Consider the following 16,724-nt stretch of genomic DNA (forward strand, 5'->3'; position numbering starts at 1 on the left):
AAACATAACAGAAAGGAAAGTTATTAGGTTAAAACGTTAAGTCGACACATCAAAAGACACGGAGATAAAAACTAAGGAGCTTAAAATAGGTGATAGCGATAAATCGTTACCGAATTTCTCGTACATTGCTAGCGGCAAATTTTCTACAGCACTGCAGCTTTGTGGCATTTCTTGCAAATACAGCTGTTGACAATAAACCGTCACCATTACACTCAGCGTAAGGGTTAAATACAGTATTATAATTGTTTGTTTGGTGTGAATAGACAAGACATATTCGAAGAATATTTGATTGGGAAAACCAGGAATTTGAAAAGAGGTTTTTAGTGACCACCCTGTATAAGCAGTGCCAGAAAAAAATAGTGTATGAACATTTTTTGTATTTGAAGACGTATTTGGCCAAGCAACATCCCCATCTTAGATCATCCACCCTACTCACACAACTTGTTCCCTTCGACTTTTTTTGTTCCCTAAAGTCTAGTAAGCTTTGAAGGGAACGAGATTTGAGACTGTTGAAGTAGTAAAAGAAAAAGCTACTGACTTCATGAACAGGTTACAGAAAATACCAACCAGCTGGAAGCGGAGTGTGGTGATTCCTCTTCCAAAAGTCCATAGCCCTACTTCTATATCCCATCTCCGGTCAACATCAATTCTCCCAGTTCTATCCAAAATATTGGAAAAAGTTGTTTCAGAGCAGTTGGTCTTATTTTTGGAATTTGAGGGGCTGTTAGTCTCAGTCAGGATTTCGGAAAGGTTTTAGTACATGCTCGGCACTCCTCAATCTAGTGGATGACATACTTTCAGCTAAGGATGGCGGTTTGGAGACTTTGATGACTGCATTGGACTTCTCGCAGGCCTTTGACTCTGTAAACTTTTGAGTTGATGCTGGCAAAGCTGGCTTTCTATCGATATGATGAAACTTCGGTTAGATAGTTCTCATCTTATTTATTTGGGTGAACGCAGAGCACAAAGGTTGACGGGAAATTGTCATCAGCAATTCCTAGATCTGTTGGAGTTCCTTGAGGCAGGTGCCTGGGACCCATTCTCTTCCTCATATATACCGCAGATCTGAAGGATCAGTTGATATACTACTCGCTAAGTTTTTATGCTGATGATTCACAGCTGTTGTTGTCTTATCGAACTGGTGAGTCGGCTGAAGCTGCACGTAAAGTCAACAATGACTTGGAGAGAGTAAAAAGGTGGTCAAATGATCATGGTCTTCGGCTAAACTCCTATAAATGTTCCGTTTTGTTAGTAAATGGCTCATCTTTGAATGGCCAATCGGTAAAGTGCATGGCTGAAGGTTGTATCCATGTAGATGGTAAGCCTTTGACTTCATGTAATGCTTTGAAGGTTCTTGGCGTCACTCTTGATTGCCAACTCGACTTTTTTTACCACGTGAAATCCATATGTAAAAATGTTACAACCAAGTTGAAATTTATATCTAAGCTAAGCACAATACTGCCAGTCTCTTCTAAATTAGAAATTATTAATTTGCCCAGGTTGGCAAGCCTGGATCGTTCCTGTAAACACGCTGTCTATTACGCTCCGTAATTAAAACTAATTATATATGGTTTAAGAAGTTTTCTTTAATTTGTTAAGATCAGTACGATAAATTTTATCTTAAAATCGGCATTAATAAGTGAACTGAGCAATCATTATCTGCGTGAGTAATATATATTGACTAGTTAGTAACCAATCAATTAACAAGGTTAGACTTGTATTCGAGTAATACTGCAAGAGTTTGACGTATTACGGAACGACGTGCTTTATAATCAAATCAAACAATTGCATAGCAGAGCGGTGTGGCCCAGGCGATAGCGTTGTACTCTGGTCACCACGAGTTCGCAGGGTCGGTTCCTACTGTTGACATAAACTTTTTATCACTGAGACTGAAAGACTTGTTTCAATAAATTATTGAATTGAATTTTTTTAATTATTATCTTATTACGTTTTAGTTGCTTTTTCATTTTATGCTTTTCTATTTTATTTTTCTATTTATGCTTTTTATTGTATGTGTAAACGCTTATACTATTTATTATCAAATTTATGTATTATATTTGTCTTTTAAATTATTTTAACTTATTTATTACGTTATTATTTTAGTTAATAACGTTATTATTTTAGTTAATATAAATTAAGTTATTATTTATTACGTATTTATTTATTTTATCTATTATTGAATATTTCAATTTATTTTAACTCATTATTGCATTTTAAACTGTTTTTAAATTATTACATATCTAATTTATTTTAACTGTTGTAATATTTATTTTCTTATTCTGACAATTTCATAATTTTTAATATGTCTTTCAAAATTGAACAAACAAAAACTGGGCGACCATGCATTGTGTTCAATAACTTTAAATACAGGCAACAAAGGACATTAAAAAACGGTGACGTTTCATGGCGTTGTCTGGGGAAAAGCTGTGGTGCGACTATAAAGACGGATCCTGACACTACTACTGTTAGTGTGTGTAATAGCCTGATGACTCCTCGCTTAGCCCAACACTTTCGGATGATTTGGCAGTGGAAAACAAGTTACTGAGGGAGAAAATAGCTGATCTAAACAGACGAGTAACGGTTTTACTAGACCACTCAATCGAATAGGATACTCGTCTTCTCCAGTACACTGACCAAGTTTTTGTCGCTAACAACTCTAGTTCCGCAAATATGACCGCGCCGCGTGCCGCCATGACTGTAGACTGTGCCACACAGTGTGAACCTCCGATATCTCTCGGTAATCCAGACGATACTGTCGTAACAGTGGACGCCTGCGTGCAGTACGAGTCATTGACAATCCCGGCCGTGTGTGACAGCGAACAGTGTTGTGTGAATCGCGATCTAGTTCACAGCCTCAAAACGACAGTTGAGGTTTTGGAGGCAGATATTGCAAGTCTTAAATATGAACTAAACCTATTTAAGCGTGAGGAACGTACTAATGAAGATACCTGGACAAAAGTACAAACCAAAACCAGCCAGCAAAAAGTGCCAGCTAAATCTAAAAGTAAGCGCGATGATAAAAAAGAAGAAAGCTATTACAAAGACGTCAAACAAAAAACATACCTCGCAGAAAAAAAATGTTTAAAAAGCAAAACATTGGCTTCAATACGGTGGTAATTCGGGGGGATAGTCATGCACGCTACATCACCAGACTGTTGGGGGAGATGGTTAACTCCGAGGTGACGGGCGTCTGCAAACCTGGAGCGAGACTCTGCGACATCATCGACCACAGCCCGACTCCACCGGTGGTCGGTACCCGCTGCGAGGTACTGATAGCGGGTACCAACGATCTGGCTTCAGGTGAACAGCAGAATATATACCGTCACCTGGAGAATTATATGACTACCAGACCCGCCAACACTAGCCTGGTCATCTCTACTCTGCCATATCGCCACGACCTGCCCGGAGATGACGGCACAAATCAAGATATCGGCCTCGTGAACGCTTACACGGAGTTGGCTGTGAGACACGACGCTCGATTCCTGGATTTTAACCAGTTAGACCGGAAGATGTTCACGAGGCACGGCATGCATCTGTCCCAGCGAGGCAAGAGAAAACTAACTGGTTTGATACAGCGAAGCCTCGCCAAGATGCATAAGCTCACCTCGAGGCGTTCTCCTAAGGTGCCACCTCCATCCTCGGGTGAGCCGCCGTTAACTACGCAGTCTCCGAGCGTCGCCACCGCGGAGCCGCGATATCTGCCGATGCCGTCACCGGCTGCCAACACCGTGGTCCCCTGTGTGCCGCCCAGCCCAGCTACACCCTGGACATCACCCCACAACAGCTACGCAGAGGCAGTGAGATCTTCACCTACACACGAACGCTCTACAGTTGTTGTTAATGAAAAATCAAACTCTGTTTTTTTAGGGACCCCACTTGGAAACAGCAGACAAAATTGACAGACAAAACCCAATTTAAACTAACAAACACTAAAAAACAAACTGAAGTAAGACTGCTTCATCAAAATTCTCAATTTGCAACCAACAAACTGGATCAAATCCAACTTATGTGCAAGGATCTGAAAACTGATCTCCTTGTATTAACCGAAAGCGGTTTCAACATGGAGAACGTCGCACTGTGCAAAATTCCAAATTACAAATTGGCTTCCGCGTTTTGTCAAACTCAATCCAAAGGAGGAGGCGTTAGCATTTTTCTTAAACAAAATTTCTTGTTTATCCCCTTTCCGATCCAAGAATTAATCGAAAAAGATTTTGAAGCAGTCGGGATCAAACTTCAAACGCATCAATCAAAATTAGTCGTGATCGGAATTTATAGGTCTCCTAGTGGAAATGTAGACACTTTTTTTTCGAAATTCGAAAAATTATTGACATGCCTGACTAACCAACGTCAGGAATTTGTCGTGATGGGGGATTTCAACATTGACGTGTTGGACAACACTCACCATTCCACAATTCGATTGGTCGATTTACTTAGGTCATTTGACCTGAACTTGCTAGTCAGAACTCCGACGAGAGTGACGGCAACAACACAATCTGCTATCGACAATATCATCACCAACCACTCAAGTGTCACGGTGTCTGTAGTGAATACAGCTGTCTCAGACCACTATGGCCAAGAAGCCGTCATTAGTGGGGTACAACTCAAAAGGGAGCCCAAAATTAAACAAACAGTAAGAGACATAAGGCCAGAAAACATCGCTCACCTCAACACTTCTCTTTCTAAAGAAAGATGGGATTTTCTAAATTCATTTCAACCTGTAGAGCAGCAGTTTAGATTGTTTAACGACACTCTAAATTTTCACATTAACATTTGCTGCCCTACAAAAATTATCAATGTTTGCGAAAAACTTCCAAAAATAACTGGATCACAGCGGGTATCTTAGTTTCTAGAGAAAAACTAAAATTTTTCTCTGAAATTTACAAAACCACTTCAAACGAACAATTTAAAACTTTTTTCAAGAATTACAAAAAAACATACAGGAAAGTGATCCAAACTGCAAAAGCATATGATGTCTCAAAATCTATTCTCTCTTCCAAAAATGTTTCAAAAACAACTTGGGGCATCATTAATAATAAAACGAAAACTCATAAAACAGTCAAAATTAAAATTGGGTCTAGGCTTGTGGACGATGAAACGGAGATTGCCGATCAGTTTAATAACTTTTTTGCATCCGTTGCTGATGGGCGGGGTCCTCGGCTATCTGAACCTCAAGTACGCCCCTTGCAAAGACAGAGCCCTACATCGTCAATGGTGTTGGTGCCCGTCGTTGAGGATGAGCTTCACCGAATTATTCAGCAGCTCCCAGCCAAAAAATCAAACGACCTCAATATAATGTCTCCATGGCTCATAAAAAAATGCTGCAAGCATTTAGTGAGACCCTTAACCCAATTAGTAAATTATTCATTCCAAAAAGGAGTGTTTCCCTCTCTCCTGAAAATTGCTAAAGTTATTCCTATTTTTAAGAAAGACGACCCAGCTTCAATTACTAACTATCGGCCTGTCTCAATTTTGCCAGTGATAAGCAAAATTTTTGAAAAGCTATTTCTTATAAGAATGCTTCACTTTTTGGACAAATACAATCAGCTCTCAAGTGAACAATTTGGTTTCAGAAAGGGCAAATCGACAACAGACGCAGTTGTGAGTCTTGTCGATATGATTGTAGAGGGAATTGAATGTCGAAACCACACAATGAGTGTGTTTTTAGACCTGTTCAAAGCATTCGACTGCGTAGATCACGGTACACTGCTCGACAAACTTGAGTCCCACGGCATTCGAGGAGTGCCTCTTAAATGGCTTAGCTCGTTCCTAAGTCAGAGATCCCAAGTTGTCCAAATATCAAATAAATCATCCAAACCAATAGACCTGAGATATGGAGTCCCTCAAAGGTCTATCCTCAGTCCTGTGCTTTTCCTGCTTTACGTGAACGATATAAAATCATCGCTTCTGCATGGAAAATTGGTGCAGTTTGCCGATGATACGACTATTTTTTTCAATGCAATGTCAAGCGAAGTTTTGGAACAACAGGCTTTTGTTGACATCAACAACTGTGTCCAATACTTCCACAGCCTCAATCTAACAACAAACTCTTCAAAAACCAACGTTTTGAATTTTGCCTTGTGCACTGTGGGCAACCAGTGTGAGCCGGCCATTTTGTTAGATGACTCCACACTGGAAGAAGTCTGCTCTTCAAAATTCCTAGGAATGCACCTCGATCGAGGGCTGACTTGAAATGAGCACATTGACCATGTTTGCGCAAAAATCTGCTCAGGCATTTTTGTTTTGAGATCTTTAGCCAAATACTGTCCGAGTCAGGTACTGATTACGGCGTATTAGGGCTTGATTTACCCCCATCTTGCCTACGGCATGGTCCTTTGGGGAGCTTCCGCAAACACTCAGTTTCAAAGAGCATTCAGACTCCAAAAAAAAGCAATTAGAGTAATTGCCAAAATCAAATTTAGAGAGTCGTGCAGGGAAGCTTTCAAGAAATTGCAGCTGTTGACTCTGCCGTGCCTCTGGAAACAGTGGAAACAACTTTGTTTTGTATGAGTAAATGTGCCTTAACCAGAGGCCAAGACATACACATGTATGAGACGCGTGGCAGATCAAACTACCGGACTGGGAGACACAGAACGGTAGTTCATGAACGCCTACCCTCGCAAGCGGGTGTGCATTTCCTCAACAGACTGCCCAATTCAATTACACATGCCCCAACGCCTAAGGCGTTAAAGACTCGCCTCAAACGCTTCTTGGTGTCTCAGGCATTCTATAATGCGGGTGAGTTTTTGGCATTTGACTGGGAGACCGCCCAATTAGAAGACTGACTCTGCTGTGCTAAGTGGGCTGCATTGGCGAAGAATGAAAGAGGCGTGATTGTAAAATTGTAAGTATGAATGTGTATTGTGTGTATGAATGCCTGTAATTTTAGAAACCCCGTATTGACGTTTGCCATACAATGTCGCTGCAATAAAAAATATTTTGATTTTGATAAGATCAACAATTTTCCCATTAATAACATATGCCCTTCCAAACTTTGCTTTTTGTTTAACACGGGAAAACGTGATGGTTCTCACCCGCTTACTGAATAGGGCATTGAGATTTGTTTACTGTTTGAGGAAGTTTGATCACATAAGCGAGTACCGATTAAGTGCTGGGGTGATGTCGGTAGAGGATTGCTTCCATCTTCAAACCGTTAAGCTGATTCATAAGGTTCTTCAGACGGGAAGGCCAGAATATCTTAGGAGAAAGCTGGTTTTTAGGCACGAGGTGAGTCAGCGCTGTACTCGACAGGATGGTCTATTAAACCAACCCAGGACAAGTTTAGAGATAGGGAAAAAGGCATTTAGACACTTTGGACCAAAAAAATATAATGCTCTGCCCACTGCAATAAAGAACCTCAGCCTCTTAAAATTTAAGAAAAGTGTTACAGTCATATTTAAGTAATAAATGTTACTTGTAATTTTATTATTGTGTGATCTATGTATAATGCATTTTGTACACTTTGACAGGAGTTGTCATGAAAAGCAGAGTTTGTACTTTGATGAACGCTCGACCAATAAAGACATTTTTATTTATTTATATATAATCTGCAGCATTGTGACGCACAGTGGAACATTTGCAAGGAGCAGTGTAAAGATCGAGGAGGGGAGAACATTGAAAGGGATAACGTCAAATTGTAAATATCTGAAAGTAAAATTTGTTCTCAGCCTCAGTTCGATTATTTTCTAGCCACACCTCATATTAAGTATGATACACATTTATTTTTATTCTTGTGTTCATGTAATTTAGATTTCATAGTTACGAGACTGTAATTATATCATTAAGCTTAGGAAGTTTTTTTTATTCTTTTAAAATGTTATTTTTAAAAATGTTGTATTAAAATGAATGTTAGATAAATGAAAATGATGAATGTCAATTAATGATCTTATCTACAGTTTGACCACTCCCTTTGAAATAAATAATTTATTAATATGTATTAATGTATGTATAAATAATGTAGTAATGAGTAATGTACTCATTTTTCGTAGATGAGTTAGTTTATTTATATCATTAATGAGATGCAGATGTGTTGACTGTATCAGATGGATCCGCTTGACCAGGTGGAGGGCTCAGCTAAGAACCAGTACGGCGTGCTGAAGCTGCAGCCTCAGAGTCCACTGGAGTCAGCAGGACCGGGGTCAGGCCAACATTTCAGCTTCGCCAATCCTGTATACGAGCCAGGAGCCAACCCGGTGGGACCGAGCTACAAGGTGGAGGATGTCGTCATCAGGATGAGGAGTGGGTCAGGATCCTACCGTCGTGCCGGCTCTGCCAAGGCATGGACTGCTATCAAGAGTAAGAGTACACACATTGATTGTGGCATAGTACAGAATAGTTTTCACATACGACTGTATGGTGACAACAAAATGTGGCTGGATGGTGTCTCCACAACAGTCAATATGTGCTAAGTTCATATTTTTATAAAAAGAAGATTTTAAAATGTTACAGTAACTTTTTCTGAAAAAAGCATCCTTTCATCAAAAAAACCCTATCAAAGTAGAAATATTTCAGGGTGTATTAATTGCTATACGACCCTAAAAAATCTTTTGACTGTTCCCAATGACACCATTATAGTGATTCCACAAATATAATAGAATGTATTTAAATGAATTTGAAGGACACAATTTAAGAAATAATAATAATAAATCTTGAGCATCATAATTTGTATGTTTGCTTTTAAATATTATGAATACTTTTAAACAACAATGATATAACATCGATCCGGCTCCAGCTATCTTGTCCAAAGGATCTCTTCTAAATGTAGAAGATATCGGTTAAATGTAGTTTAATGTGTATTGATGATAAAAATACAACAAAAACGAGTTTTTGAGTGGATTGAATACATTTTATTAATGGAAAGAAAGGGATAGTATTAGTTGTAATTTCATTCGAAATATTGTTATCCAAAAAAACAGCAGTTACTACTTTGTTATGTACAGAGTGTGCGTGTTGTCCTGTACAGAAGGGCTGGTAGCAAGGTGGGAGGTGGCACGTAACATATGGCACTACATGCTCTCCATCGCCCTGGCATACTTCGTCACTCTCTGTCTCTACCCAGGGATAGAGTCAGAGATTGTCAGCTGCAAGTTTGGCAACTGGATGCCTGTCATTCTCATGGCCGGATTCAACGCTGCCGATCTCATGGGAAAGGTCGGTCATCTCGCTTCGTAATTGTTGTTGTTTTGTTTGTTGCAAACTTCAAATTGGAGATATGGAGGGACCAGTTTGATTTCAATTCTTCTTTCACTAGTAACTCGAGAATGCTCTGTTAAAAAAATGGTTTGATCCTTACTCCAAACTCTTATAAGATTTGAAGCTATGATTTAATTTCAGTTCATTGCTACTTGAATAGAACTGACAACGATATTTCAGACCCAGTCTTTGTAACTGATACCGGCTCTTACGGTTTAGTGGTGAGGAACAGTAAAGATTGATGAAAGTACTTAGTGAACAACGGTGTCTCAAAGTTAGCCAGCATAATGACATTTCCACGTGATAAAGTGCCTACAAAACATAATAAATCAGTGTTTTGTGTATGACATTTATTTGATAATATTGAGAATACATGCTGGAGAATATGTCGGACAAGAAAGGCATTACACTATCTGATGGGTCGATGAGTGCTATTAGAATGAACATCAAATAAAGTAACTACACTGATACTAAACTTTTATAATTATAATTTCGTATGATAAAATATTTGACATTGCCTTGAAATGTTGCTGTTTGTTTAACCCTTTGACTAGTAATCCAGAAACGAATTCTGGAGCACACTGCGTGCAGCCCGCAGTAATCCTGATAGCCGAGCAGAAAGCGCTACGGTCCTTATCAGTTTTCACAAAAATGTTTTCATGATGAATGATTTCTCGCCTGAATACATATGCGATCAAGGGGAATAAATAAGAAACACTTTCAAGTAGGCTTCGTCGTTCCAATCAGATCACAGTCGCTCTTTTGTTTATTTATTTTTGCCAAATGACTTTATTTAATCGGTTGTTGAAAGTAATCAGTTGATTGTATTTCTATTTGCATACTGAATACATGTAACCTCACATTCACGTTACCGGTTGACCTGATTGTTTATCAACGATTTACTGTATTTACCTCGAGTAAATAAATGTGGGTGTTTGTGTAATTGCTGAGTGTGTAAAATAGCGCGAGAGAGACCTTCTCTCCCTGAGACACTGCTTGGCACCATCCCTGTGTTCCGCGACTGTTATGGCACCTTCCATACCATCAAAGATTTCTGAGGAGACTTACTGTTACTACCTTGTACCTACCATATACCTTAGTATGTTTATGAAAAAATACTGCATATTTTGTAAATATAATAACTTTTGTGCATAATTAGATTAATTTCTGATTACATACACAAAATGACATAAAACATGTTATTACCCAAATCACTAAAAATACAAAATCTAAAATTAAATCATAGGGCACTTTTAGTTGGAAAAACCCCACCAGTCAAAAGGTAAATGCATAATATGACGTATTAACCTGTGCACTGTCAATTAGAGAAGTGGCTCACAGATTCCCTTCAAACTCCTATTTTATTTCAATTACAACCGATGCTTCAAATTCTATACAATATTATGTTCAATTCTATTTCAAAACACTTGTTTTCTCAACGCTCCTCCTGTAAGCATTTATAAAATCCATTAAAAGTCTGATTATGTACGTTTTGATTATCTGAGCCACTGGGTCAACCAAAGCCATTTTTTAGGAAATGTGTGAAAGTTGTGCTGAAGATACCAGGCCGGTATCTGCAGTGTTCATGGACACTGTTAGTTCCGGCAATGAATGTTAGTACAAGGTTAAAATGTGCCTATTGGTTGCAGCTGGGTAGTAAGTCATGTAATTTATTGTATGAATAAACAAGTTTTATTATTAAATATTGAGTTTTCTATAAACTAAGATATTTCGTTGCAAACTGCTTACTAACGTAGTTCCGATCCCTTTTGTTTTGGTTAATCGGATTTCTAGTGTGGAATTCATTTAAACCAGTTAGGCTATTATAATTTTGTTTATAGCAGAAGAAAAACAATTTAAAATTTCAGTACACGTATAAACATATTAAATAAAACATCTGGACCAACCAAAGTAATGAAAACATCTTTTGTTTGACCCCGATTCCCATATTAATCTTACATGAGAGTGAAAATCAGTACAGTATATATCTGTTTGCTTGTAACATTGTTGTGACACACAGGTGGTGGCCTCAGTTTCTTACGAGTGGCCACGCAGCCAACTACTGGTATCTGTTTGCTTGTAACATGTAGTGACACATAGGTGGTGGCCTCAGTTTCTTACGAGTGGTCACGCAGCCAACTACTGGTATCTGTTTGCTTGTAACATGTTGTGACACACAGGTGGTGGCCTCAGTTTCTTACGAGTGGCCACGCAGCCAACTACTGGTATCTGTTTGCTTGTAACATGTTGTGACACATAGGTGGTGGCCTCAGTTTCTTACGAGTGGTCACGCAGCAAGCTACTGGTATCTGTTTGCTTGTAACATGTTGTGACACATAGGTGGTGGCCTCAGTTTCTTACGAGTGGTCACGCAGCCAACTACTGGTATCTGTTTGCTTGTAACATGTTGTGACACATAGGTGGTGGCCTCAGTTTCTTACGAGTGGTCACGCAGCCAACTACTGGTATCTGTTTGCTTGTAACATGTTGTGACACATAGGTGGTGGCCTCAGTTTCTTACGAGTGGTCACGCAGCAAGCTACTGGTATCTGTTTGCTTGTAACATGTTGTGACACATAGGTGGTGGCCTCAGTTTCTTACGAGTGGTCACGCAGCCAACTACTGGTATCTGTTTGCTTGTAACATGTTGTGACACACAGGTGGTGGCCTCAGTTTCTTACGAGTGGTCACGCAGCCAACTACTGGTATCTGTTTGCTTGTAACATGTTGTGACACATAGGTGGTGGCCTCAGTTTCTTACGAGTGGTCACGCAGCCAACTACTGGTATCTGTTTGCTTGTAACATGTTGTGACACATAGGTGGTGGCCTCAGTTTCTTACGAGTGGTCACGCAGCAAGCTACTGGTATCTGTTTGCTTGTAACATGTTGTGACACATAGGTGGTGGCCTCAGTTTCTTACGAGTGGTCACGCAGCCAACTACTGGTATCTGTTTGCTTGTAACATGTTGTGACACACAGGTGGTAGCCTCAGTGCCTTACGAGTGGTCACGCAGCCAACTATTGGTTTCTGTTTGCTTGTAACATGTTGTGACACACAGGTGGTGGCCTCAGTGCCTTACGAGTGGTCACGCAGCCAACTACTGGTGTTTGCGAGTCTGCGCGCACTGCTGATTCCACTGCTGGTGCTGTGCGCGACGCCACGCGAGGCTCCACTCATCCCCGGGGAAGGTTACCCTCTGTTGTTCTCCCTACTGCTGGGACTGACCAACGGACTGGTAGGCAGTGTGCCGATGATACAGGCACCCAGTAGGGTCAGTGAGGAGCACAGGGAGCTCACAGGTAATTTAAATTAAAATCTTTATTTTCACAAAACGTTACTTATTATAGCATTGCTATATAGTAACAGGTGATATTGTCTACTATGATAAACTGTATTAATCATACATGTAGTATTCGTCGAGATAATATTATTCAATTTAAGTGCTAGTATAAAAATTACATTATTAGTGATACTGAATAAACATGCAACAGATAAAAGTAATGGAATATTATGGAATTAAATCATAAATATAAATTTCAGACAAACTTAATAAACTTAACAATAATAATTAAGTTACCCTCTATTGTTCTCCCTACTGCTGGGACTGACCAATGGACTGGTGGGTAGTGTGCCGATGATAGAGGCTCCCAGCACGGTCAATGAGGAGCACAGGGAGCTCACAGGTACGTTACCCTCTGTTGTTCTCACCAATGGACTGGTGGGCAGTGTGCCGATGATACAGGCTCTCAGCAGGGTCAGTGAAGAGCATAGAGCGGTCACAGGTACGTTATTCTCGGACTGGTGGGCAGTGTGCCGATGATACAGGCTCTCAGCAGGGTCAGTGAAGAGCATAGAGCGGTCACAGGTACCCTCACGTTATCCTCTGTCGTCTTATTCCCTTTTCAATTTCAACTAAGAATTTGTTTTAAATAATGTATAAATCAATAAAGTATCTGAATGAAATATATAATGTATATTTATTTATTTTCATGTACCAGAGAGCCAAAATTTAGATTCATGTAACAAAGTACTGAGTACGAATGTATAAAAGACATAGAAATTATTATAACAGGATTTGTCCATGTTTCCAATATTCTCTTGCTGTTTCATTTGAGGACTGCAATATTTGTGTAATAAAACTAGTTGATTTAGAAATATTATATAGTGTTTGGTTGTTTTTGTTGGCAGGCAATATAATGACACTATCATACAACATCGGGCTGACTGGAGGATCTCTGGTGGCCTACGTGTTGGACGCTATGTTGGGACCTCCCCTCATAGCTCCCTGCAAGGCGTCCCCTCGTTTTCCCACAATCCGTACACCCCTGTCCAACTTGACTTCGACCACCCCCACCCCCACCGCCACCACTACTATCGTAACTGCAGCTATTGTTAGTTTGACCACAGCTCTGACAACCCTCCCCTCCACACCCCTCTCTACCCCGACCCCAACCACTCTTGCCAACCTAACTAACCTGTATACCCTCACTGCTCACTAGACTTAGACTTATCATGTGATAAAAGAGGGTTGCCACTTGTTGACAGGGAAAATGGATTTCCTTCCAAAAAGTCAAAATAGTTTGAGATAGTCCATAAATAGGTGAAATTCACTGGTGAGAATGGTGGTTTTACAGTCCGTACAGTATTCCCTTAACCTGTTGGGGAGTACTGACGGCTATAACGGTCATCCTACCTAGTGTATACTAGAGTAAGCAAAATTATCCTTAATGAACTCCAGGGAGTAAAGAAAAAATTGTTGTTTTCATTCAAAATGTATTGAAACCTTACAAAATATCATAATAATGCATTTTTTGGATCTACAACTTGATAAATTCATACATTTTGTTTTTTTTAAGAATTTTACAAACGTATGATAGTGTTCAAAACACGGATACACACAAAGTGCTACTTCACATTTTGTGCACTCATAAGCAGTTTCTTTCCTTCCGCTCACCCCGTGTTATATTTGAGCACATAAAGCAGCATTTTAGCTTCCTTTGGCCATTTTCCCTTACTGGTACTGGGCGGGGGAAATGGCGCCCTGACAAGCGTAGCGGCTGCTGGGCTCCGCCCAACGGACGCGTCACAACTGCGGCCTCTTCTCTTGGTGCAACATGTGCTTCCAGTATCTGTCTGATAACGTTAATTCGGAAGTCCATGATGTGAACCTTAGTATTTGGGTTTTTTGATTCCATGTATAGCCTATAAATGGACGTGGCACGAGAAAATGACAGAACATTTGGCGGCAAATCTGTGATTATGTATTCCGTCACTAGGAGCCAGCACCGTACATCAATAATTACTTTGAACATTTCACAGTCGAAATAGTATGTAAGAACGCCACCAGAGTGCATACACAGTTGCAATATTGATTGTTTTGGCAACCCCCTCATGGACGGTCATAACCGTCAATACTCTTTTGGTACAACTTACAGCTACTCCTCAACAGGTTAACAGTACAGTGAGTCCCGTGTCGTGTAATCGTTTAGTTGTCTTTTTACGTTAAGGTTGCATTTAAATTTTAGTTAAAATGGTAAAAAAAGTAGACAGTGAAAGCTGTTGATCGTTGATTTAAAATTACAAAATATGGAAATGGGAGGATTTATATAGAAAGTGAAAATGTAAATGGGTGGCTAAATGTTAACTTGACAGTGCAGTGCATTATAGTATAGTTTACTGGCTATACAATATTGTATTACCTGATTGTTCAGTGAAAAACAATTTATAAAATGGCAAATATAATTGTGTGAAAAAAGAAACACTGAAAAAATACAACAAATTCAAACTGTTCATGGTTAATATAAATTTTATTAGATCATTTTTTTTAAATGCATCAACAATTGGTATCACAAAATTGGGAAAATAAAACTTTTTAGGAGTTTTAAAATATTATATTTTTAAAATATACTGATTTAGACGCATACATTTAACCTAAATTATACAGTACCTTCATCCTAAATTATTTATTTATTTATTTTTAGTGAAACTACTATTACTTTTTGTTCTATCTGAAGTTGTTAAAATTTAAATGAAATTAAAACCTGCATAATTGAGTCATAATTATCTACCATGAGTGTTCATAAGGAGGGAGATCGGGGGATCAAGTCCTCCTCCCCAGAATGTTGAGACAAATATTACAATTGCGCCCAGTAGTTTGTTTTAAGCTAGAACACAATTATGAGTTCTTAAAGCCTAACAATGTAATAGGGTGCAAGTCCTCCTCCCCATAATATTGCGTCAAACATTACAATTGCGCCCAATAGTTTGTTTTAAGCTAGAACACAATTATGAGTTCTTAAAGCCTAACAATGTAACAGGGCTGAAGTCCTCCTCCCCATAATATTGAGACAAACATTACAATTGCGCCCAATAGTTTGTTTTAAGCTAGAACACAATTATGAGTTCTTAAAGCCTAACAATGTAACAGGGCTGAAGTCCTCCTCCCCATAATATTGAGACAAACATTACAATTGCGCCCAGTAGTTTGTTTTAAGCTAGAACACAATTATGAGTTCTTAAAGCCTAACAATGTAACAGGGCTGAAGTCCTCCTCCCCATAATATTGAGACAAACATTACAATTGCGCCCAGTAGTTTGTTTTAAGCTAGAACACAATTATGAGTTCTTAAAGCCTAACAATGTAACAGGGCTGAAGTCCTCCTCCCCATAATATTGAGACAAATATTACAATTGCGCCCAGTAGTTTGTTTTAAGCTAGAACACAATTATGAGTTCTTAAAGCCTAACAATGTAACAGGGCTGAAGTCCTCCTCCCCAGAATGTCGAGACAAATATTACAATTGCGCCCAGTAGTTTGTTTTAAGCTAGAACACAATTATGAGTTCTTAAAGCCTAACAATGTAACAGGGCTGAAGTCCTCCTCCCCAGAATGTCGAGACAAATATTACAATTGCGCCCAGTAGTTTGTTTTAAGCTAGAACACAATTATGAGTTCTTAAAGCCTAACAATGTAACAGGGCTGAAGTCCTCCTCCCCATAATATTGAGACAAATATTACAATTGCGCCCAGTAGTTTGTTTTAAGCTAGAACACAATTATGAGTTCTTAAAGCCTAACAATGTAACAGGGCTGAAGTCCTCCTCCCCATAATATTGAGACAAATATTACAATTGCGCCCAGTAGTTTGTTTTAAGCTAGAACACAATTATGAGTTCTTAAAGCCTAACAATGTAACAGGGCTGAAGTCCTCCTCCCCATAATATTGAGACAAATATTACAATTGCGCCCAGTAGTTTGTTTTAAGCTAGAACACAATTATGAGTTCTTAAAGCCTAACAATGTAACAGGGCTGAAGTCCTCCTCCCCATAATATTGAGACAAATATTACAATTGCGCCCAGTAGTTTGTTTTAAGCTAGAACACAATTATGAGTTCTTAAAGCCTAACAATGTAACAGGGCTGAAGTCCTCCTCCCCATAATATTGAGACAAATATTACAATTGCGCCCAGTAGTTTGTTTTAAGCTAGAACACAATTATGAGTTCTTAAAGCCTAACAATGTAACAGGGCTGA

General features: G+C 39.2%; 1 protein-coding gene across 1 annotated transcript in view; it reads left to right on the plus strand.

Moving 5' to 3' along the window:
* Positions 1 to 16,087, plus strand: part of LOC124356051 (equilibrative nucleoside transporter 4) — a 65,005-nt gene extending 48,918 nt beyond the window's left edge. Inside the window, exons 6-9 of the mRNA XM_046807213.1 lie at positions 8,040 to 8,292; positions 8,960 to 9,147; positions 12,250 to 12,490; positions 13,380 to 16,087. Coding sequence (XP_046663169.1) covers positions 8,040 to 8,292; positions 8,960 to 9,147; positions 12,250 to 12,490; positions 13,380 to 13,690 — 993 coding nt within the window. The 3' untranslated portion in view covers positions 13,691 to 16,087. The remainder of the gene's footprint in view (positions 1 to 8,039; positions 8,293 to 8,959; positions 9,148 to 12,249; positions 12,491 to 13,379) is intronic.
* Positions 16,088 to 16,724: the final 637 nt, after the last annotated feature.

This window comes from Homalodisca vitripennis, chromosome 2, assembly GCF_021130785.1.
Source record: "Homalodisca vitripennis isolate AUS2020 chromosome 2, UT_GWSS_2.1, whole genome shotgun sequence".
NCBI classification, from domain to species: domain Eukaryota; kingdom Metazoa; phylum Arthropoda; class Insecta; order Hemiptera; family Cicadellidae; genus Homalodisca; species Homalodisca vitripennis.